Here is a 24,574-nt window from a genome sequence, read left to right as displayed (position 1 = left end):
AAAATTCACTGGCCAAATGAAAAAGGAGATACAAAACTCCCTAAAGAAACTGATTTCTTAAAAATTATAATTGGGGCTCTCCCCCCACCCACTCCCAGCTCGGGCCTCGTGGAGCCATCCTCAAGAGACCGGTGCTGCCCTGCCCTCTGCAGCCGGTTCCCCGGGGGCTCGGTGAAGCTTCCTAGACTCCTCCGCAGGGCTGAGCCTTAGGGGTAGCGGGCAGGCCCGGACCAGGCTCCCTCGGCTTTGTGTGTGTATGTGTCTCCTGCACAGCCGCTTTGCTGTCGTCCTCCAGCCGCCCCCAGCCTGTGACATGCCTTGGCCAGGGTCGGTGTGTGCAGCTGCCCTCTTGCTGCTGGTGCTGGTTCTGGGGCCCAGCAGCTGCTCAGAGATCACCTTTGAGCTGCCCCACAACGCCAAGCAGGGCTTCTACGAGGATATCACCCAGGGAGTTCCAGGTGATTACTGGTAGTCACTATGATGTAGATTGCCAGTTGGAAGATCCTGATGGTGTGGTGTTATACAAAGAAGTGAAAAAAACTATGATAGTTTTACCTTCACTGCATCCAGAAGTGGAACGTACAAATTTTGTTTCAGCAACCAGTTCTCTACTTTCACACACAAAACTGTGTACTTTGATTTTCAAATTGGAGAAGATCCACCATTGTTTCCCAGTGAGAATAGAGTCAGAGCTCTTACACAGATGGAATCTGCTTGTGTTTCAATTCATGAAGTTTTGAAGTCTGTCATCGACTACCAGACTCATTTCTGACTAAGAGAAGCTCAAGGATGCAGCCGGGCAGAACATCTAAATACAAGAGTGGCCTATTGGTCAATTGGAGAAGCCATCGTTCTTCTTGTTAGCATAGGGCAGGTATTGCTTCTGAAAAGCTTCTTCTCAGATAAAAGAACCACTACACCCCGTGTTGGATCATAACTAGTGTTTTGAGAATTGATCACTATACATCCGTAATGTTGCTCTTCTCCAATTAATAGTAGGCACCAAAGAACTCAATGTTGGCAACATTTTAAAAACCTCTTTACCCCCTTACATTTGTCGTGAGGAAAATGCAAAATATATCCCTAAATCATGGAAAAGGACACCTTTTTATTTGAAAAAGTTGAAAAACTTCAGAACTTGTTTGACATTTTTCATGTTAAATATCCGACACAAATGTTCTACCCTTTCCACAGTTGTTTATATTCATTCATCACTCTAAACTTTGTCATGTTGATTCTTTCTAATCAGTAAGACTACTTCTGTCGTGGGGAGCTGATGTTTTAATTCCTTAGTTTCCTTTAAAGAGTTATAATGTGGAAGAAGAAAACAGCCCTTTCAGTAGTTTAGGCATGAATTTTTGTTTTTTAAACCATTGTGATGAATTGTAGGCTCAGCCCTATACTGCACTTTTGACTTGTTATTAAAAAAGTCTGCCATAGTTACATAATTTTTACTCAGTTTTGAGTTGATATATCATGGTACAAATTGTTATTCAGTTGCCTGTAAAGTAACAGGTTTTATACTCATTCTATAGTTTATAAATCTATAAAAGCAATGAGTTTTTCAGTAATTGTAGAATTAAAACCTTAGAGATTTTGATTGAAGACACTGAGAGATAATAGAGCTGTGTGTAGTTAGAACTTTTGACAACTTTGCCACAAACATCACAATTTCTATATTGGCATATTCTCTTGCCTTTATAGTGACTGGCTTTCTCCATCTGTGACTACCTTGATTTTAGCTATATCAATTTATTGCAATTCTTTGAACTATTTAAAAGCTAATTTGACATTTTCATTGTTAGCATTACACAATGTTGTACATTTAGTCATGTTAGGCAATGATACTGTTTTCCCCTTGAACTTAGAACTGGAGCCACAATTGTTTATATTTGGTTATTGGTCATGAAACAGTGACAAAAAAGGTATTCAAAGTGTTTTGTGTGTTATTTTTTCATCCTAGTAGGTGGTTTGCATTGGTTTCTGCCTTCAGTAGATATTGTATTACATACTTTTATTGTGCTGCCAAGGGCATTTTTCTTTGAAACGGGAAAATATCCTTATCTTGTGTAAATCAAAACTCTCATTAAGTTTAGTTTCCTCTGTCCTAGAATGGGATCGTTTTACTATGTCTATAATGCTAAGCCAAAAATTCTACAAATAGTTAAAACATTTTTCTGATGTTAGACAAAAAAAGTTGTTTGTTCCCCTGTGGCTTAGTATGAGAACACGTGCTGTACCAAAAATGTGATCATTGAATCCCTGTGACATCTGATATTGAAGAGTACTTACTGGACAGCATTTCTAATCAGTCAGTTTACCATCATTGACCAGAAATTGCCAATTCTTAATTCTGAGAACTTTTTTTAATATAAACACATTTCCAGCAAGTTTGTTTTTCCTGAGATGAGAAAAAATTGCTGTTGAAGTTAACTTTCACAACAAAGCAAAAACATTTGCCAAATGAATCTTGCATGATTTAAATTCTTAAGTTTAAGCTTTTTCAGAGCAAAACAGAATTGCATGTAACAAGATTTGAACAGAGATCTAAAATTGTAGGTTTGTTCATGGGAAGTGTGCTGCAGATATTTAGATTTGATTTCAATGTAGGGAATATCCTGTGCATAATAATAATGCAATTGACAAAAGCATAGGTGTACTTTAATAGGTCCTTTTCAATTGCTACTCCGTTCTGTCCTTCAGGTCTTTTATTAGGCAGTATATATGGAGCAGTAAGGTATCAGAGTATTTCAAGTTTGTCATAAGACCAGAATCATTTAATCTGTGCCCTTAAAAAAGTTCATTGTTCAAAATACTGAAATATACTAAATTTTATGAAACCAGCATTTTTCCTCCAATTGTATTTGGAGAAGAACAAAATTTAGTTTTTTATTGTTCTTAAAAAGTACTTAAAAACACCAAGACTTGGTCCACAAAATATTTAAGCTAATAAGTTAATTTTTGAGGTTTGTTTACTTTCCTGATTTGTGTGTGTGCATATATATATTAGAAAATACACATCTATATATAGAGACATATGCTAATTGAACAGTTTTTTTCTTCCTCCCACTAAAAATGCTTGGTCTGTTGAGTCATAAAGAAAAATTTGAAGCCAGTTCTTTCATCCTTTCAACTAATAGCTTGAAAATTCCCAGATGTTTGCTTTGGACACATGCCATAGGATGCATATTTAAACATTCATAGTTGTATATATATTTTTTAAGTAGTTAATGGAAAGGTATTTAATATACAAGTTTATATGGTAAAATGTCAACTTGCTAAGTAAACATCTTAACATAGTTTTGCTGATAAAATCTAAACATTTTTGTGTTAAAAGAAGTAGTAGTGGTATGTTATTCAAAAAGGTTACCAAAAACTTGACAATATTAAACTCTGAATATAATCAACTGAAAAACAATTTTTAAAAACTATTGAAAGATTTGTTTAAATCCTTGTGTATTGTCAGTTCCTGTTTTAGTTTGTAAATGTTTAACATTTATTGTTTGAATGAAACAAAGCAGATTCTTTGAATATTGTTTTGGAAAAATTAAAACAAATTAATATATGAATATGATTTAGTGGCTTTTTTTTTTTGGTTTAGTTTGGGACAGGCAGGAACAACTTCTGAATTAAACAGATATTGTTTCTGAAGGATTGTGCTAGTGTCATGTAAAATAAACGCCTTTTTTTTTTTGCTTTTTGGAGGGCAATTGAGATTAAGAAGTGACTTGCTTAGCATCACACGGCTAGTTTTTGTGTTAAGTGTCTGAGGTTGGATCTGAACCCACGTCCTCCTGACTACAGGGCCAGTGCTCCATTCACTGCGCCACCTAGCCGCCCCAAAATAAATGCTTTTTTAAAAACCTAAAAAAAAAAAATTGAATTGGGCAACTAGAAGCTAATGATTACTCCATAAAATATCAAAAAACAATAAAACAAAATCAAATTAAAAAAGAAAACAAAATATCTCATCAGATAAACAACCTGGAAAATAATCAAGGAGAGAATACTTAAGTATTGGACTACCTAAAATCCATAATAAAAAAAAGTGAGAGAGTGTAGCAGCAAGCACCCTAGCATACCCAGGATGGCTGCTAGCACCAGTTCTTTGATCTGCTTTTCTAAAGGAAAGCAACTCAAACAGGTTAACAATCTTACTTTAATCAAACATATATCATTTACCTAGTTCAGGAGAAAACATCAGCACCCTGAAGTTCAGAGAAAATACAGACAGAAATTAAAGTAGACAAAAAATACAGACAGAGAAAACACAATTCAGCAAACCAACAGACGGGGCTTCTAGTTAGCTACCAAAGAGAGAAGCACTGACATCTGGGTTTTCAAAGCTGGGGGTTGAACGGCTACCCAGAGCCTCATTTAGTCAAATGACACAACTCTATCCATGAGTGAGCTCCAAAACAAAACCTCACATCAGGGTATATTTAGCCTTCTCCAGGGTCACAACCCTTATGGCCCACCCCCTGATCACAAAGTAACAAGGTGGGCATTCCTGAAAAAACAAGCCTCCCATCACAGGCTCCATGTGACCACATTCAGCCTATTAGGGGGCAGAATATATTTTCAAATCAGGGAAGGTTCTCAAATTCACTTAAGCCTATCCAGGGGCAGGGATGATCATCAAATTACCATTACCATTACAGAGATAGGCTAGACATCATATTTCATGAAATTATCAAAGAAAACTGCCCTGATATCCTAAAACCAGACGGTAAAATAGAAATTGAAAGAATCCCCATATCACCTCCCAAAACAGATTCCAGAACTCCCAGGAATATTATAACCAAATTCCAGAGCGCCCAGGTCAAGGCAAAATATAGCAAACAACCAGAAAGTTCAAATATCATGGAGCCACAGTCAGGATCACAAGACTTAGCACGTTCTATATCAGAGGTTCCCAAACTTATTTGACCTATTGCCCCCTTTTAAAAAAAAAAATTACTCAGCTCCCCTCTAGAAATCTTTTGTTTTGCTTTTTTGCCTTTTTTTGGAGGGCAATTAGGGTTAAGTAACTTGCCCAAGGTTACACGGCTAGTTTTTTGTGTGGGTGTTAAGTGTCTGAGGCCGGAAATGAACTCAGGTCCTCCTGACTCCAGGGCCAGTGCTCTACTCACTGCACCACCTAGCCGCCCCCCCTCTAGAAATCTTTAACCCTTTAACAGCTTTTTAAAAAATTTGCATCCATTCAAAAAATTAAATTTGATTTAATTTGATAATTTATTGTTAATTTGTGGGGGTGTTTCCTGAATTGAAATTTTAATGACCCAATATTGTGTAATGTAACCGTATAATATCATTGTAAACAAGTCATTACATAGGTATATTCCTGCTGATGCATGCTGGACTTCCTGACAGTATGTGACACGCTGGCCTGCCAATACTTGCTTATTAAGATCTGTCAATGAACTTAACCACTGATCACTTATAACTTGCATTTTGTGTTTATTTGGAAAAAAAGTGTAATCACTATGACTTTAACTCTGTTACACAATAGGTGAAACATGTATGAAGTTTTTCAAAATTTTCTTCTCTTCTTTTGCTTCCACTACCCCTTTAATTTTATTTAACACCCCCACAATTGCACCCAAGGCTACTACTGCTCCCTGGATCATTCCAGAACCCCCCCCCCCCAGTGGGCAGTATCTCCCACTTTAGGAAGCTCTGTAATAAATTATATTAATGGATCAGAGGGCTTGGAATGTGATATTCTGGAAGGGAAAGGAGCTAGAATTACTACCAAGAATAATCTACTCAACATAACTGGTATAATCCTTCAAGGAAAAAATAATATTTAATAAAATAGAGGATTTTTCAAGCATTCCTGATAAAAGAGACTACATACATACATAGACAGAGGGCATGGATGTGAATTGACTGTGATGGGACAATTTAAAAAAAACAAAACTAAGGGGTGAGAAAGAGATGCCCTGAGAGAAGGGGGGAGAGTTAGAATTAGGTAAGTTATTTCACACAAAAGAAATGCAAAAAGAAGAGCTTTTACAGTGGATGGGAAGATGAGAGGAGTGGTGAGTAACACTTGAACTTTATTCTCATTGGAACTGGCTCAAAGAGTGAATACGCAGGTGTAGAAATCTATCTTATCCTACAGAGAGGTAGGAAAAGGCTAAGAGAAAAGGAGGAGGTGAGAGAAGGAAGGGCAGACTGGGTGAAACTATGATCAGAAGCAAAATAGTCTTTTGAGAAAGGGTAGAAAAAAAGAGAAGGGACAGGCTAAAAAAAGAGAAAGAAGGAGAAATGTGGGAAATTGGGATGGAGGTAAATACAGTTTAGTAATAATCATAACTGAATATGAGAGGGATGAATTAGCTCATAAACAGAAGCAGACAGCAGAGTATTAAAAAAACAGAATCCAACAGTATCTTATTTACAAGAAACACACTTGAAACAAAGACACACAGAGTAAACATAAGAGGCTGGCGCAGAATCTATCATGCTTCAGCTGACATAAAAAACGTAGGAGTAGCAATCATGATCTCAAATCAAAAGCAAAAATAGATCTAATTAAAAGAGATAAGCAGGGAAAATATTTTGCTAATAGGTACCAGACAATGAAGTAATGTCAATACTAAACATATATACCCCATGACTTAGCATCCAAATTCTTAAAGGAAGAAAGAGCTATAGGAGGAAAATAGAGAGTTTTTTTTAAATGTCATAGGAGGAAATAGACAGTAAAACTATATTAGTGGGGGACCTCAACTTTTCTCTCTCAGAACTAGACAAATTTACCCCCCAAAATATATATATATATATAAACAAAAAAGAAGTTAAGAAGATGAAGTAGAGTTTTAGAAAAGTTAGATATGATAGGCCTCTGGAGAAAATGGAATAGGAATAGAAAGAAACATTTTTTTTCCTCAGCAATACATAACACCTATGGAAATACTAAACATGTATTAGGGCATAAAAACTCACAAATGCAGAAATATTAGATGCATCTCTTTCAGATCATAATGCAATAAAAATTACATTTAATAAAGGGCTATGAAAGCACAGACTAAAAGCTAATTGGAAACTAAATCTAACCCTAAAGAATGAGCAGGGCAAATAACAAATCATAGAAACAACTTCATTAACAACAGCAATGAAATGACATACCAAAATTTAGAGGATGCAGCCAGCAGCACTTGGGGGACAAGTCATATCTCTAAATGTTTACATCAATAAAAGAAAGAGGGGCAGTTAGGTGGAGCAGTGAACAGAATACTGGCCCTGGAGTCAGAAGTACCTGAGTTCAAATCTAGCTTCAGACAATTAACTACTGTTATTGTCTGTTACTGTCATACTAGCTGTGTGACCTTGAGCAAGTCACTTAACCCCAATTGCCCTGCCTTCCCCTTTCCAAAAAGACAAAAATAAAAAAAAAGAGAGAAAGTACAGATTGATGAATTGGGCATAAAACTAAAAATGAGAAAAAGAACAAATTAAAAATCCTCAATTAAGGGGTGGCTAGGTGGTGCAGTGAGTAAAGCGCTGGCCCTGGAGTCAGGAGGACCCGAATTCGTTTCCAGTCTCAAGACACTTAACACACACACACACACACACACACACACAAAACTAGCCGTGTAACCTTGGTTAAGTTACTTAACCCTCAATTGCCCTCCAAAAGGCCAAAAAAAAAAATCCTCAATTAAACACCAAATTTGAAATCCTGAAAATTCAAAGGAGAGATTAATAAAGATGAAAGTAAGAAAACCATTGAACTAATAATAAATAAAACTAGGAGCAGGTTTTCTGGAAAACTAATAAAATAGATAAATCATTGGTTAATTTGATTTTTTTTAAAGACAAGAACCAAATTACCAGTATTAAATTACCACCAAAGAAGAGGAAATTATAGCAATTATTAGGAACTATTTTGCCTAATTACATGCCAATAAATCTGACAATCTAAGTGAAATGGACAAATATTTGTGAAAATACAAACTGTTCAGATTAACAGAAGAAATACCTAAATAACTATTTTAGAAAAAGAAATTGAGCAAGTCATCACTGAGTTCCCAAGAAAAAAATCTCTCAGCCCAGATGGATTTACAAGTAAATTCTACCAAACTTTTAAAGAGCAATTAATTCTAATACTATATAAACTATTTGGAAAAAATAAGCAAAGAAGGAATCCTCCCAAATTCCTTTTATGACCCAAATATGGTGCTGATACCGAAGCCAAGAAGTGTAAATACAGAACTACAGACCAATTTCCATAATGAATATTGATGCAAAAAATTTAAATAAAAGACTAGCAAGGAAATAATAGCAATATATCGCTAAAATAAACTATGACCAGATAGGAATTCAGGGCTGGTTCGGTGTTAGGAAAACTATCAGAATAATTGACCATATTAATGACAAAGATAAAAAAAAAATTCAGTAGATGCAGAAAGTTTTTGCCAAAGTACAATGCTCATTTCTATTAAAAATACTGGAAAGCATAGGAATAAGTGGAGTTTTCCTTAAAATGATAAGTGGTAACTATCTAAAACCATCAGCAAGCATTATTTGTAATGTGGAAAACCTAGAAACCTTCCCAATAAGATCAAAGGTGAAGCAGGGATGCCTTTTATCCCTGTTATTCTTCAAAATTGTACTAGAAATGCTAGCTATAAAAATAAGAGAAGAAAAATAAGTTAAAAGAATTAGAATAGGCAATGAAGATACAAAACTATCACTCTTGGCAGATGCTATCATGGTATATTTAGAGGATAGAGAATCAATCAAAAAACTAGTTAATTAACAACTTTAGAGAAGTTTCAGCCTATAAAATAAACCCACATAAATCATTAGCATTTCTCTATATTACCAACAAAGTCTTGCAGGAAGAAATAGAAAAATTCCATTTAAAATAACTGTAGACAATATAAAATACTGATTTGAGAATCTACCTACCAAGACAAACTCAGGAACTATATGAACACAATTAGAAAATAATTTTCACACAAATGAAGTCACTCTAAACAACTGGAAAACTATCAATTGTTCATGAATAGGCTGAGCCAATATAATAAAAACAAAAGCTCTACCTAAATTAATTTATTCAGCATCATACCAAACTACCAAACGATTATAGAGCTAGAAAAAATAACAAAATTAATTGAGAACAAAAGGTCAAGAATTTCAAGGGAATTAATGTGATGGAAGGCATCCTAGCAGTATCAGATGTCAAACTGTATTACAAAGCAGTAATCATCAGAACAATCTTGTACTGGCTAACAAAATACAGTAGTGCACCAGTGGAATAGATAAGGTACACAGTGGACAGTAATAAATGACCATAGTAACCTAGTGTTTGATAAATGCAAAGATCTAAACTTTTGAGACAAGAACTCACTATCTGACAAAAATTGCTAGGAAAACTGGAAAGCAGTTTGGCAGAAACTAGGTAAAGACTAACAAGAAATATTAAGATAAAATCAAAATGAGTAGATGATTTAGACATAAAGGATGATATCAGAAGCAAATTAAATGAACAGTTGACCTGTCAGATCTATGGAGAGGGGAAGAATTTATGACAAGAGATAAAAAAGATTATAAGATGCAAAACAGATTAATTTCATTACATTAAAAATTTTTTGCACAAACAAAACCAGTTTGGCCAAGATTAGAAGGAAAGCAAGAAATTGGGGAAACATTTTTCTTCCATTGTTCTCATTTCTCTTCCCAGTTTTTCCTCCATTTCTCTTATCTGCTTCTTAAGGTCCTCTAATGTCCTGTAACCAGCTCGTATTTTCCTTTGAAGCTTTTCGCAGGAGTTCTGACTTCACTGTCTTCCTCCTGTTCCATGCTTTGCTCCTTTTTGTCCCCAAAATAGGAGTGTAATGTTGGAATCTTCTGTCTGTTTTGTTTCCTTTGCCTGCTCATTTTGCCACTCAATTATTTGACTTTGGGGCTTTTTGCCACAGTAGGACTCTGCCACCAGACAGGGGAGCTTTCATCCCAAACACTGGGGTTTTCTCAGCAGCTGGAGGTATTAGATGGGTGCCCTCTCTGAGGTCTCCACACTCTGGCAAGCTGGACACACACCCCAGGACCTCCACCCTAGACTGCAATCCAGATCCAAGCAGGTTAAAGCAAGAGTGATTACCCCTCAGACTGGTGCTTGGTCCCCCTATACTCTGCAGGCCAGGAGCTGAAGCTGCCATGTGGCACCGGCTGGCTGTGCTGGTGTCTCAGCGACTTCTCGCCCTGGGGGTAAAAGCCACGCACTCCCACTTACTGGTCCCAAAGTCCAGACTGCACTGGCCTCTCACTTTGTCCTTCGCATCTATGTGTTGATAAATCTGGAAACGGCCATAGCTGCTGCTGATCTGGAGTCCCTCTCGGTGTGGGGCTGGGCTCAGCTCCCAGAGCGCTGCTGCGCTGGATTCCTGCTGGCCTGCTGGGCTGCCCTCAGTGGGCGGTTAGCTTCTCTGTGTCATTTTGTGGGTTCTGCAGCTCCAAAGTTTGTTTAGAGTCCCCTTTTTACATGGATTGGGGAAGGTCGTGCTTCTACTCTGCCATCTTGGCTCCGCCCCCCTGGGGGAACATTTTTTACAAATTTCTCTCACTGCTTAAATATATAGAGAACTGGGTCAAATTTCTAAAATTTTGAATCCTTCCCCGACTGATAAATGATCAGAAGATATAAACAGGCAGTTTTAGAAAGAAAGCAAAGCTATCTATAGTCATGGAAAAATGCTCTAGATTCTCTATTGATTAGAGAAATGCAAATTTAGACAACTGTGAGATAACCATCTCACATTTGATTGGCTGATTATGAGAGAAAAGGAAAATGACAAACACTGGAGAGAACGTGGGAAAATTCAGACACTAATGCACCGTTGGTGGAGTTGTGGACTGATCCAACCATTCTAGAGAGCAATTTGTTACTATGCCCAAAAGGGCAATAAAACCCTTTGACCCAGTAATGCCACTACTAAACTTGTACCCCAGAAATCAAAGGGAAAGGACTTATATATACAAAATATTGATAGCAGCTCTTTTTGTGGCAGCAAGAATTGGAAATTAAGGGGCCCATTAACTGGGGAACAGCTAAACAAATTGTGCTATATGATTTTGATGGAATATTATTGTGTTGTAAGAAATGACAAGCAGGAGGTTTCAGAAAAATCAACTTATATGAACTGAATGCAAAGTGAAGTGAGTCAGACCAGAAAAACATTGTGTACAATAACACCAAGACTATACGATGATCAACTGTGAATGACTTAGCTATTCTTAGCAATACAATGATCCAAGATAATTCCAAATGACTTATGATGAAAAATGCTAACTCTAGAGAAAGAACTGATGGAATCTGAATGATAATTGAAGTATGCTTTTAAAAAAACTTTTTCATTTGGTTCTTTTTCTTTCACAACATGTCTAACATGGGAATGTTTTTATATGACTACATAAAACTGCCTCCTCAAAAAGGGGTGAGTGGAGGTAAAGAATTCGTAACTTACAATTTTTTAAAAAACAAATGTTAAAGAACAATTTTCTTACATGTAATTGGAAAAAAATATTAAAAAATTTAAGGGGGGAGATGTTATCTCCTCTTCTGTGCTGGAGGGTAAGAACCACTTTTTTGTTTTGTAACCCAGGGAATAGTAGATACTTAGTAAATGCTTGTTTGCTTATTGACTGTACAATTTAAGTATTTCATAATTTTCATCCCTTTGTAAGGTATTTGGAAGCACTTCTATAATTTCAGTTGCATTATTATATCATGTTAAATTAAGCCTGATATACAGCTATCATTTAAATAAGAGATTATAAAGATGTAAGAAATAAACTGGGAGACATACTCATACAAGAAAGAGAAAAAAAAATCAACTTTTTTTATTAGCACCTTTCAGGGTGGTCAAGAGCTTTACAAATATTATCTTCATCCTCACAACAACCCTGTGAGGTAGGTAAGTCACCATTTCGTAACAACTAGCATCAAGTACTTATTTTAAATAAGGTGCAAAGTATTGAGTAAAATTTGCCTTTTAAGCATAATTTTAGTAAAGACTCAATTTCTGTATTATCTGTATCCTTGTATCTTTTAGGGAGTGTAACTTCTTTACCCTGTCATTATAGCACTACATAAATGTAAATTATTACTTTTAGTCTTTTTAACCCAGAGCATTACCCAGTGCACCTTGGTTTGTTCAATAAAGTTCTATTGTAAACCAAATCCCTTTAAAAATACAATAGGGAAACACTAAACAAAAGACAATTTTTTTTTTTGCAAAAGTGATTGCTCACCCTCAGATTTATCTTTTGTCTAAGTATTTTCATATTGAGATTCCTTTGACTCAGCTGCATTTTTTTTTTGAGGGCAATTGGGATTAAGTGACTTGCCCAAGGTCACATAGCTAGTTTTTGTGTTAAGTGTCTGAGGCCGAATTTGTACTCAGGTCCTCCTGACTCCAGGGCCAGTGCTCTATTCACTTGACCACCTAGCTGCCCTCACAGCTGCATTCTGAAGTACCAATCTGACCACAATGGCAATTTGAGATTTAATAAAAAAATGTTATTCTATGGAAGTTAACTGTATAGCACGTGAGGTGAATTTAATTCTCAAAAATAATTTGCCCATCTGAAAATTAAGCCAATTTTAGCCTCTATGGTTTCTATAAAATCACTAAGGTAGAATACTTTAAGTATAGACAATAAAATATTTATTTCCAAGATGGTACTTTCCTCAAGAGTTTTATTTTTCTTCCTCTCCTCAACTGAATAGATAAGAGATGGAAAGGCTCTTAAGGGCTTTAATGAGCACAATATTCTGATAAATGTAAACTTGTGCACTGATATATTCAAAATCCAAATGGTTAAACTATTAGTTCACCAAGCAAGGACACTTAAAACATCCAGAAAATATATATGTGTGTGTGTATGTATATATACATATGTATATGTATATATACACATATGTATATGTATATATATATTTTTTGTCTCTGATAAATAATATTCAGATTTAGGACAAAAACAAAATTTCTAATGACAAGTTTTCCTTTTAGTCATTTGAAAAAATAAAGCATATTGCTTACATTCACACTAGCATGAGAAATAAATTTGTCTACTTTAATATCTAATAGAGCTGCACATTTGTCACTCCTGTAAAATAGTTTCTACATATATTTAATTTTGAAACAAGACATTTTTAGGATGATTACATAATTATTAATAACACTCACCTGGGAATTAATACTTAAAATTAGTTATCAAGGGCTTTAATACTTGAGCAGCTGGTTCAAAATTCCCTCAGCAATATTTAAGAAGAAAAATTCAAAGCCCATAGATAAGAGTCACAGATATGTATACACACATATATTTATTAAATGTTTAAAAATTGATATTTCTAGGTCAGGAAAAAATAGACAAAACTACTTAAGACATTGACAAGTTAAATATCCAAATGAAACCTGTTGATTCCATAATGCACTCTGGGTTGTGGTGAAGCAGAAAACCAAAGACACCTTTTTTTTCCAATTTTGGGTCAATTTTATACTATCAAAGTCTTCTGAACTTTAAGTTTTAACCTGGATTTTCTCAATGTAAATTCAGGATTGAAGTATTTTTGTATGAATCCCTAAGAAAAAAAGCATCTTATCACAAATGCAATTTTTTTTTTGGATAAAGAAAGGTACATTAATTTCAACAGATTTGATGTACATATGAATACAAAATTCAAAGTCTACAAGATATTTTTATTTCAACATAAAATATGCTTGTATAAAAATAAATCAGGAAATATAAATAGAATTACAAACATTTTGCATAGTTTTTTCTCTGTATAAAACATTTACCTGGGGCTTAGCATTGGATAATACAACTCTGAAACTACTATAGTTCAACAATTTTCTTGGATACCAAGTAAACAGAAAATAAGAGCCCTTAGTTTGGAGGGGAGGGGCAGGAGGGAACACAATTTATTTTAGCATCAGTCTATATTTATTTTTCTGTAGCTCTAATATAAACCAATGATGACAAGAGGAGAAACTCTGGCGGTTTATTTAACAAAATTAAATTCACATTTCTGAGGCCGTCATAGTGCATCCAATATCCGTCAATCTGGAAAGCTGCAGAATAATGATGTTCCTCTTTGTTAAATAATGTGGCACCTTCCAACAAATACCTGAAAATTAATATAAATTATAATGTACATGTGGTTAAGATTAGCCTTTTTAATCAGAAAGATTAAATTCCTATCCTAGTGATTAAGAAGCTATGTTTTGATTGTCTGATTCCCCGAAAAGGATATTCATCTGACTAATTTATGACGTGTATGTGGTGATGTGGCCAAAAACTTAAAATTTCTAAATATCTTAACAAAGGTAGAAAGAAATATTATAATCAAGTAAAACATTAGAATCAAACAAAAGTATCCAGCTTATTGGGTATGTTCTATAAGGAAGGTATACAGAAAGACATGGACAAGAATCACACACAGAAAAACAAGATTTGATTTGTGATCTGCCCGGTGAGGGGTTAACCACAATAAAAGATTTTAACAAATCATAATGAATGATACAAAACTTTCTAAACTAAAGTAGTAAAAGGATTATGAATCTCTCAATTTGTATGCATAAGTTTTCTCTGTTAACTAAGCACCCACAATATCACTGAACTGAAAAGAAATAATAAAGCTACACTTACTTGTAGTAATCTAAAAACTCATTCTGAATAAAAAGGAAATTCAGCAATGATTCTTCAACCACAATCCCTTCTTTAGGCCTATTCAAAATCATGAATAAATAGGTAAAATTGAACTGAAATTCCATTTTCAATTGTTTTATAAAACAAAAATAGTACCTACTTGTGATCAGATAAATCCAAGCAATATGGTACATATGCCAGATCTTCAGATTTCCAGTGCTGCATATTTAAGACAACAAAAGGTGGTGCTCCATGGCAGAAAACTCGCTGGGAAAATTCTCTCAGCCCACCACAACTAAAATGAAAATGTAGGAATTATTATTTCACTCAGCACACTATCTTTTCAACACTTCTGGAATTGCTTTGTTGTAGCTTTAATTTTCCAGAAGCCTAATTTTATGTACTGGAGTAGATCTTTTTACTCATGTCTGCCATATTCTATTTTCCCCCAACAGTTTCTATTCATATGCTGAATGCTGAAGTCCCTAGAGTAACTAATAAGAAGACAGCACTTAGTACCACTGTAACTATGCGCAAGTCACTTAAACCTTTTGAGTCTCAGTTTCTCATCTGTAAAAGAGTGATAAGACTTGTATTTATCTGTTATGAAGGTCAAATAATATACAATATGTATGATACTTTCAAAATTTTAAAGCACCAAATAAATGGCATTTATTAAAGATGACACCACTGAAACCACTATTTTATAAAATTTATTAATTTAGCATCAATCAATGAGCATTTATGAAGTATATAGCATGTCCCAGGTACTGTGCTCAAGATACAAAGCCAAAAATGAAACAATCCTGCTCTCAAAGAAATTATTAAAGTTTTAGAATTTGGAAATACATTTTTTTCTTATTGGACTGTTTTAAGTGTGCAAAGAGGTAAGTAACATGACATTTCAAAAATTTCTTGTAGTCTGGATAAATTCTCTCATTATTTGCTTCATTTTACAAATACTGTATCTATTAATATATGAAAAGCTGTTTTGGCCCAGCTATAGCTGGCTTTATAAAGTTTTTACTACATATGAATTAGAAAACTACAAAGCAACCACACAAGTAAAATATCAATTACCTAGAATGTTTTCGACATGACACACTACTTATCTTATTTTATGATTAACCTAAACGAACCAGAAAACTTTTTCTGCTTCAAAATTTATTTAAAATTTTCAGAAATAAAAACATTTTCTTGACATAGTAAAGAAAGTACACCAAATATAATTTAACCCTTCTTTGATGATTAAAGACCTTGCACTTTCTTACCATTCTGAAATGTAAGGGTCTAAACTAATGAGTGTACTGGTTCCAGGATATAGTCAAGAAGTTTTTGGGTTTTTTTAAACTAAATCTTTTCTTTTTTTTGTCATTTACCTCTTTTTTCCTAAATCTGGAGCGCAAAAAAACATCCAGTTAATTGGGGGTCCTCACTGGTGGTGGCATTTTGCTTAACCAAGGTACCTACTCATTAATGTAGAAAAATGGCATTATGGTCATATTAATTAGCTATAATTACACTACAGACTGGCATCTAATAATACTATAACACAGCAACTGTGTAACTTAATAGAACATAAATGATAAAATCCATGGGTTAACATGTTTCTCTACTCACCCTTGCTCTTCACACAATTCTATCTTGGAACAAAATAATTCATCCACAGCCAATCTAATCAAGTTTCCGTGTGGTATTTCTTGGGGAGGACTGAAAAAATTATGAAATATGTGTATAATTTTGTGTTTCGAAGTATGAGCAGTTCTAATTGCATTTTAAGATCATACTCTAATATGACAATGAGTTCAACATGTCTCTAACTTTTCTAGAAACACTTATTACTTCAAAACAGTATTCTTGATTCTAAAATGTTGTTGCTAAAGGAACTTTAAAATGAATTTTTAAAAGGATTTCAAGAAGCAATTTGGTCTAGTCTAATACTCACAATGGATTCAGGAGACTGTTTCTTCCGCTATAGCCATGGTATTATAGGTAAGTCACTTAACTTGTCTGTACCTGAATTTTTCTTTATCTGTAAAAAATGGACCATAGGGCAGCTAGGTGGCGCAGTGAGTAAAGCACTGGCCCTGGAGTCAGGAGGACGCGAGTTCAGTTCTGGCCTCAGACACTTAACACCCACACACACAAAAAACTAGCTGTGTAACCTTGGGCAAGTTACTTAACCCCAACTGCCCTTCAAAAGGCAAAAAAAAAAGGCCATAAATATATTAGCACATCAATCCATTTAGAAGAATTATGCAGACAAAATGAGACAGATAATGGTGTGCTTTGAAAATTAAAAGTACCATGCAAATAGAAAATATTGGCATTTTCTGTTACATATTTCTGTTTTAAGTCAGATGTCTTACACAGTAATTGTAGCCACTGATGTACAATTATGAATATTTTCTCAGTTTAAAAATACAAAATCTAATACGCAACAATAAACTGTATAAAAGGCTTGTTTACAAAAGAAGAAAACATTTAACAGTTCAGTGAAAAACATCCTAGTGAAAGGGTACATTTAACTTTTTGGACAAAGAATGTCATCTCAAGTTTAAAATTAGTTGGCCTTCTTTGAATGTAAACCAAAACAATGTATGCAGATGAATAAAGAAAAATATTTTATTCCCAATGAATTAAGAAATCAAACAGAACTGCCCAAGAGAGGGGAAATGCATCTATAATGAAACTTCTAAAAATGATGGAATATGATTTATTTTTCCAAATGAAAGTATTGTTTTTCAGGAATGGGATACAAGTTCCTTGTCTGGCATCAGTCAAGAAACATTAAGGACTAGTACATATGTATACTAGGGTGGCTTTGTGAATCTTTGTTCCCTTTCTTATGCCATGGTTTTCTTTTCCTGGTCCAGAGACAGCCCTCTTCCTTTTACAGCTTGTCTTCTCTCTTTCATTCCATACTGTAGTTCTGCCTTTTCTCCTATATATTCAACCCGATCCCAGCACCTCCTCCAATTTTCAATTACTTACTTTATGTTAATTGTTCGCTGCTGATCTTCCTGCACTCGGGTTGGACATCTCCAGTTTGAACAATAACTCTCTTGAATGGTTGACATGAGGTTTTCCAGATTCTTTGTAAAATTATCATGTTCATTTCCAAACAAATCAATTATTAATGAAGCTTTGTGAACTTCAGATTTGTACTGCTGTTTTTCCATCTTGTCCCAAATCCAGAGTAGCTTCACAGTTGTAAAACTGTATGAGTCCATTAAGTAAAGGAAACAGTCTACAAACTCTCTGCCTAAGTGAAGAGAGAGTTCCCTGGGGAAATTTTCATTTTCATGAAGAATGACATATAGTAACATCAAGAATCCATCTATAGTGCAGGTATTTTTCAGGTTTATTTCAACATAGAGTGGTGTACAGGACACTGCTTTGCGGCCAGCTTTGATGGTAAAAACCCCTCCCCATGGAAGGACAGGCCTCCAAAACGAACGGTCTTGGTTATAGTTATTTTTAATTGATGCCTTGATCTCTTCAAACAATGTCTTCATCCTAAAATTTAAAAGTATAACAGAATAATAAACTTGAGCTTTAGAACTCTTATGATTCTAAAACTCTGTAAAAATGTTGGCTAGATTTAGAATGAACTAAAAGTTTTTCTACTAGCTTTTAAAAATATAAAGCAAGCCAAATGACTTGTTCCTGCTTTATCAACTAAGTTAATCTGTTTGGCCATGTTTACTTAAGGAATTGATATACTGAAATCCGCCTTATAGACCCTACCAAATCTACAAAAATATCTACAACAGCACTTCCTATAGTAATGCAGGTAGTGCTTTGAAGACTATTTTACCTGTATTATGTTAAAAACATGTAATGATGTATCTTGTTATAATGGGATTCTTTTGTAATTAAAAAAAAAACAATGTGAGGGGGATGGCTAGGTGGCACAATGAATAGAGCACCAGCCCTGGAGTCAGGAGGACCTGAGTTCAAATCCGGCCTCAGACACTTAACACTTACTAGCTGGGATTTCACAGATTACAATTTTACAATACAAATTGCAGTTACAACTGCAGAGACTGGTTTTACACATTGGTTCCACAAATTGACCTAGACCCCAGGTGCCCCATCACAATAACTACAACAATATAAATGAAAAACAAAACCAAACTGAATGCTCTTTCATTATAGTGACTGAGTCTGACCCTGAAGAGATAACAAAATAAATATCCCTTCTTCACAATCATCAGTGCAGAGCACTCAGCTGATGTATTGGGTAGTTTTGTAGCACTGCTTTTCCCCCCTTTTAAATTCTTGGTTACAAAGGACAGCTCACTTGGTAGGGAAAAGATAAGGGATATAGTCAGAAATAAAGGCAATTAAAAAACATACCAATAAAGTGTTAACAGAACTCAAAAGAGGGTTGGATTTTTTTAGGGAGCAGGTAGGATCACTGAAAGTGCCTCAAAAATTGCCAAAGGCTTTCCTGCTTTTTTTCCTCACCCATATGCAAAATCTATAGAAGATATATCTAATAATGAAGTAACTCTAGGCTATTCATCTGCACCTCACAGATAATCCTTCAATGGCCTTAAAAATGTCTGCATTACAACTGAGCCCTTATGGTCTAGCAGAGCTGCTCTTCCTATCTTAATTTCAATAAGATGATTCATATGCATTTAAGTTTAAATTAAAGCACTTCATGCATTTGAACTGTTTTATTGAAATACAGAGCTTAGTAGGTGTCAGCCTTAACATAGCAAGGGCTGTGATGTCAGAATTCAAATATGATGAATCTTCTGTAATTGGTGGTAGAGCATGCAGAAAAATCTTTATAGATCTTTTTTCTTTCTTTCATCTACCCTTAGTTTCCATCCTCAGGTACCCTCAGGATGACTTTCCTTACTTTGCTCTCTTACCAAGATTTCTTCAAAAACATTTTTCTCATCACTCCTGTTTTATATATTTAAAAAGATATATTTGTATGAGAAAATCCAAGAACCAGAGCAAGTAAGAATGGAGGAGAGCATCTGGTCACACATCAATGGACTAGCCATCTCTCCCACCATTACTCCTCTTCGCCTCTGGGATTAGAGCCATGAGCTCCAAGCCTCCATTTAAGGAGAGAGTTCAGTTTGGACATCTCCTCACTACTCTGAGATTTCTCTACCATGCCCCAAGAAACTCATTATTGAGATAACCTCAACATCCTGTGGAGCAACTAGGTAGTACAGTAGAGAGTGCTGGGCCTGCAACTAGGAAGACTCGTCTTCCTGAGTTCAAATCTGTCACCAGCTGTATGACCCTGGTCAATCACTTAATTCTGTTTGCCTCAATTTCCTCATCTGTAAAATAAGCTGGAAAAGGAAATGGCAAACCACTCCAGTATCTTTGCCAAGAGAACTCTAAAGGGGGGTCATGAACTACTTGACCGAACAACAACAAAAAATCCTTTTGCCAACAGGAACTGAGGGAAATCTTATTTTTTAAAAAGTCTTTCTTTTTTGAATTTGTATCGTTGGCACATAAAAAATGCTTAAGAAATATTTATTGACCATTGAGTAGTCAATAGCCTGAACAAAAAGAGGAAATATTTGATAAGCTCCAGAAACAAATTACAGGCTTGACACAAAGGAATGCTATATTGTATTCTGTTAGAGGCTTCTGGCCCAAATAGCTAGTTTTTTCTTACAGGATAAAACAAATATAGTTAACAGAGAATGAACTTGAAAGAGGACCTTGATAAGTCCAAATTAACCAGCCCAAATGAATTATATCCTAGGGTGCCCTAAAGCTATTTGCCAGAGGTATACTGCTGAAGAGCTGAAAAACTGCAGAATGTCTCTCATCAATAACAGAATAATAAACAGAAAAAAAAAAGAGTGTCTCTCATCTTCAAAAAAGGACAGTGACAGAGGTCTGCAAACTAGAGGTTAGTGAGCTTGACTTTAGTTCCTGGCAAAAATCTAAAATATGTGGTGATTAGTGCACACCCAGAAAAGAGAATGGTGTTCACAATTGGCCAGTACGGCTTCATCAAGAACAGATCATGCCTTAAGAACTGCTGGGAAAGCTATAAAGCAATTTGAAAGAAATGAGTGTCAGACCAACATTTTACACCAAATACAACAAAATGCTCCAAATGCACATGTAAACTGCACTTTAGGAGAGATTAGGAGTACTTTTCACAATTTTGGCTAAGGAGAGAATTCTTAACCAAACAAAGCTGACAATTGTGACTATATATATTAAAAAAAAAACTTTGCACAAATAAAATCAGAGAGCTGTAAGATAGAGAAAATATAGACATCAAATACCACTGATAAAAACCTCTTAAAGATTTATAATGGAGACATTAATATTTGGAGAGATACACTAAACTGTCTGACCCTGGGTGAGTCACTTAACCCAGTTTGCTTCAGTTTCTTCATCTGTAAAAATGATCCGGAGAAGGAAATGGCGAATCACTCCAGTATCTTTGTGAAGAAAACCCCAAATGGGGTCATGAAGTTAGGCATGGCTAAACAACAATATAATGGACACGTGTGGGTTAGGCGACTTGCACTTATCAAGGTCAATAAGGAATACTCCCTCACTACCTCTCTAAGTCCATTCCCTATTAGTTATATGTGTTTTGTCCTTTTAAGAAACGATAAGTGAAGTGAGTAGAACCAGGAGAACATTGTAGACAATAACAGAAATGCAACGATCAACTGTGAAGGATTTAGCTATTCTCAGCAATACAAAAATCCAAGACAATCCCAAAGGGCTTATGATGAAAAATACTTTCTATATCTAGAGAAATAACTGATGGAATCTGAATGAAGATTAAAGCATAATATTTTAAACTTTATTTTTGTCTGTCTCCTTTCACAACATGACTAACATAGAAATATCTTTTGCATGACTGCACATGTATAACCTATATCAAATTGCTTGCCATCTCAGGGAGGAGACAGTAGAGGGAGAGAATCTCAAAATTTTAAAATACAAATGTTAAAAATTGTTTTTACATGTAAATTAAAAAAATAATATATTATTAGAAACTGGGAAAAAGTGATTAGCCCAGAGGCCTCCAGACATGAATATTTAACACCAAGAGCCATTCCCCAATAGATAAGTATTCAAAGGCTAAAGAAAAATAATTTCCAAAATGTTTGAAAATGAAATTCAGATTAAAACAATTCTGAGGTTTCAAGTAATGCTGTGTAAAATCAGTCACACTGACAAACCAAAATGATCTATCTTGGCAGGTAAGACAGCCAAATTTAACACAGCAGGTAGAATAGTGAATTAGTCCAACCTTTCAGCATATCAATTTGGAATTATGCAAAAAAGTGATTAAATTATCCATACCCTTTGAACGGGTGACCCTATTATTGAGCATATAACCAGAGGAAGTGAAAGACAAAAACAAAGGTCTAGTAGAAACCAAATTATTCACAGAAGCATTTTTTTTGTGATACCAAGGAAATTGAATGAATGAGAGTGCTCAGAGAAAAGAACACCTAAAAACAAAACTATAGTACACAAATATCAGAATATTATTGTGCAGTAAGAAATGACAAATCAGGAATTCAGAGAAAGCTGGAAAGATGCTGAACAAAATAAGAAGATCCAAAAGAATTATACAGTGACTATAAAAATGTCAGTAAAAGTACTACTAAAAGGGAGCCCAACTTTTGGGCAAATAAAAGACCAATTATAATACCAGAGAAGAGTAATCTACTAAAACAGCATATGTATGCCTTGTCGAATGTGGTAAGTCACTCTATTGAGTATTTTTGCTCAATTGTTTTTCTGTTACAAGGCAGGGCCCAATATGAAGGAGAGGAGAGCTGATTTTTTTTGACTGTGACAAAACAAATCAATAAAATATACTTTTTAGAGGTAATAACAGACTACAGTCCATGGTAATGCCATGGCTTGGTGGAGAGAAGGCTAGTCTCAGAGCCAGGAAGGACCTAGATTCAAGTCCCCAACTCTGATACTCTGTGAACCTGAGTAAATATTAATGTTTTTGTGCTCAGGGCAACTCTCATCTGGTACATGGAAGAGAAGGGTGCTGACCTGCCCTGTAGTAAAGTTCCTCACTAAACAATAAAATAATAGATCTGGTCCCCTGTTCCCTACCCAAGCTGTACTAACCTTTTCTCCTTTTTCACCAGGATTACTAAACTGCTAGATCAGAATATCATCAGAGGTGTCAAACTCAAGGAGGCAAAACTCCCCAACCCCAGTGCATGGGAGCCAAATTAAAATGTAATTGGGAAATATTTAACAAAATAAATAAAGACACAACATAATGTTAATCTATGGTTTCATAGTCCCCAGGAATTCCATTTGAGGTAGACTTGAACCCAGGTCCTTCCTGGTTCGGAGATTAGTTCTCTGTCCACTATGCTTACTTAGGTCTGGGAATCACAGTTTAGGAAGGACACTAAACATTGAAAAGACTAGGGAAAGAGGGGTGAAGGAGAAACAGTAAGGTGAAGGGCTTTGAGTTGATGGCAGGAGGATTACTTGAAGGAACACGAGCTTCACAATCAGCTCTCTGAATGCTTAAACTTAATCTGCATTTTTAACAGTTTCTATGTCACACTTTTAGGTCTAGACAATCAACAGAATAGTAAGAACAAGTTATCTGTAGTCTCCCCATTTCTAGGATGTAAATGCTCACACCTAAAATTTAACAATGGACGCTACAGGGGAGAGCTGCTTCCAGCATATCCCAAGTCTGGAGGGACGATTTTAAGGGTCGTCAAGTGGAGGAGGTATAACATTTGATCTCCTGCAGTACAGAAACAGAGCTAAGGGCAATAGGGGAATGATGCAAAGAGACAATATTGGCTTGATGACAGGCAAAATTTCCCGATACATATCTCCAAGGGGAATGGGCTGCAGTGGCGCTGTAATGTATTCCTTTTCCTGGAAGGTCTTTAGGCAAGAAAGCCACTTGTCAGCGTATTGTAAAGAAGATTCTTTTTTTCAGGCATGGACAGGACTAGTTAGCAACTAAAATCTTTTCCGACTTAAATTCGATTGCTCCTTCCATCTGGCTGAAATAATTTGAGATTATCATCTTAATTCCTCCAAATGTACTTATAAATGTATATGATAAAGCATATGACAAATGTTTAAAATAAGCAATCACGTTTATTTAAGTTTTCACAAAATGTAAACCCCCGCTACTGTTAGAGCCTCTAATTAAATAAAATAATATGTGCTCTGCAGACATTTGTCTTTTTTGTGTTTTAGTAAAATGAATAAGTCTAACACTATTAGACAGCTTTGACCAAGCATGACAATTCAGCAGCAGTATTCAGCTTGGAGCATGACGCTTCGGGTCTTTTAAATGATCAAGACTATGCACTTAAACAGCAAGTTCAATCAGCCAACTTAGTATCGGTCAGACAGCATCCGATCATTTAATGTATCCTTAATGGTGGGTGTGGCAAGCCTAGAGCCGGCTATGACCCAAACTATTACTTAGCAACAACCTTTTAGAAACCAAGTGTCCATTTAGCCTAAGATACAGAGTAACTATTTACACCTTATAGTTTGTGTTACATTTTAAAGGACTCAGAATGTGTAGTTAAAGTAACTAGCTCAAGGTTCCCTAACCCTACTGCAAGCAAGTTTACTAAGTAATCCCTGACTGGCGTGTTTTCCCCTTCGGAGCGGCCTCATCTAACCCCAGCCCCATAAATAAAACCCCGGAACGACAGAGCGATAGCTGCGTCCTGGTAAACGTCATCTTTGCATATGAAGGAAAGAAAACCCTCCTTGTTGGTATCTGAGGAGGGAAAACTTTGAAGGGAGGGAGGGAGGGAGAGAAGGGAGGGAGGAAGGAGGGAGGAAGAGAGGAAGGAGGGAGGGAGGAAGGGAGGAAGGAGGGAGGGAAGGGAGAAAGGAGGGAGGGAGGAGGAAGGGGGGG

The 24,574-nt window shown here is 35.5% G+C and overlaps 1 protein-coding gene and 1 pseudogene across 3 annotated transcripts in view; one reads left to right on the top strand and one right to left on the bottom strand.

The window, feature by feature from the left end:
* Positions 1 to 313: 313 nt before the first annotated feature.
* LOC138163973 (transmembrane emp24 domain-containing protein 7-like) lies at positions 314 to 3,689 on the top strand (annotated as a pseudogene).
* Positions 3,690 to 11,837: 8,148 nt separating this feature from the next.
* Positions 11,838 to 24,574, bottom strand: part of CUNH14orf28 (chromosome unknown C14orf28 homolog) — a 13,762-nt gene continuing 1,025 nt past the window's right edge. For 2 of the 3 annotated variants that reach the window (XM_069091762.1, XM_069091763.1), the window contains exons 2-6: positions 17,662 to 18,186; positions 16,288 to 16,377; positions 14,828 to 14,962; positions 14,668 to 14,745; positions 11,838 to 14,146 (exon numbers count right to left, since the gene is read on the bottom strand). In XM_069091762.1, the coding sequence (XP_068947863.1) occupies positions 13,963 to 14,146; positions 14,668 to 14,745; positions 14,828 to 14,962; positions 16,288 to 16,377; positions 17,662 to 18,185 (1,011 nt within the window). In that variant the 5' untranslated portion in view covers position 18,186 and the 3' untranslated portion in view covers positions 11,838 to 13,962. The remainder of the gene's footprint in view (positions 14,147 to 14,667; positions 14,746 to 14,827; positions 14,963 to 16,287; positions 16,378 to 17,661; positions 18,187 to 24,574) is intronic. The other variant, XM_069091764.1, reaches the window with a different exon arrangement.

Source organism: Petaurus breviceps, unplaced genomic scaffold (genome assembly GCF_028583685.1).
Source record: "Petaurus breviceps papuanus isolate PSGF00001 unplaced genomic scaffold, PetGlider_PUasm1.0 189, whole genome shotgun sequence".
Classification (NCBI taxonomy): domain Eukaryota; kingdom Metazoa; phylum Chordata; class Mammalia; order Diprotodontia; family Petauridae; genus Petaurus; species Petaurus breviceps.
Note: the sequence above shows the minus strand (reverse complement) of the source record. Positions and strands in the feature narration are given on the sequence as shown.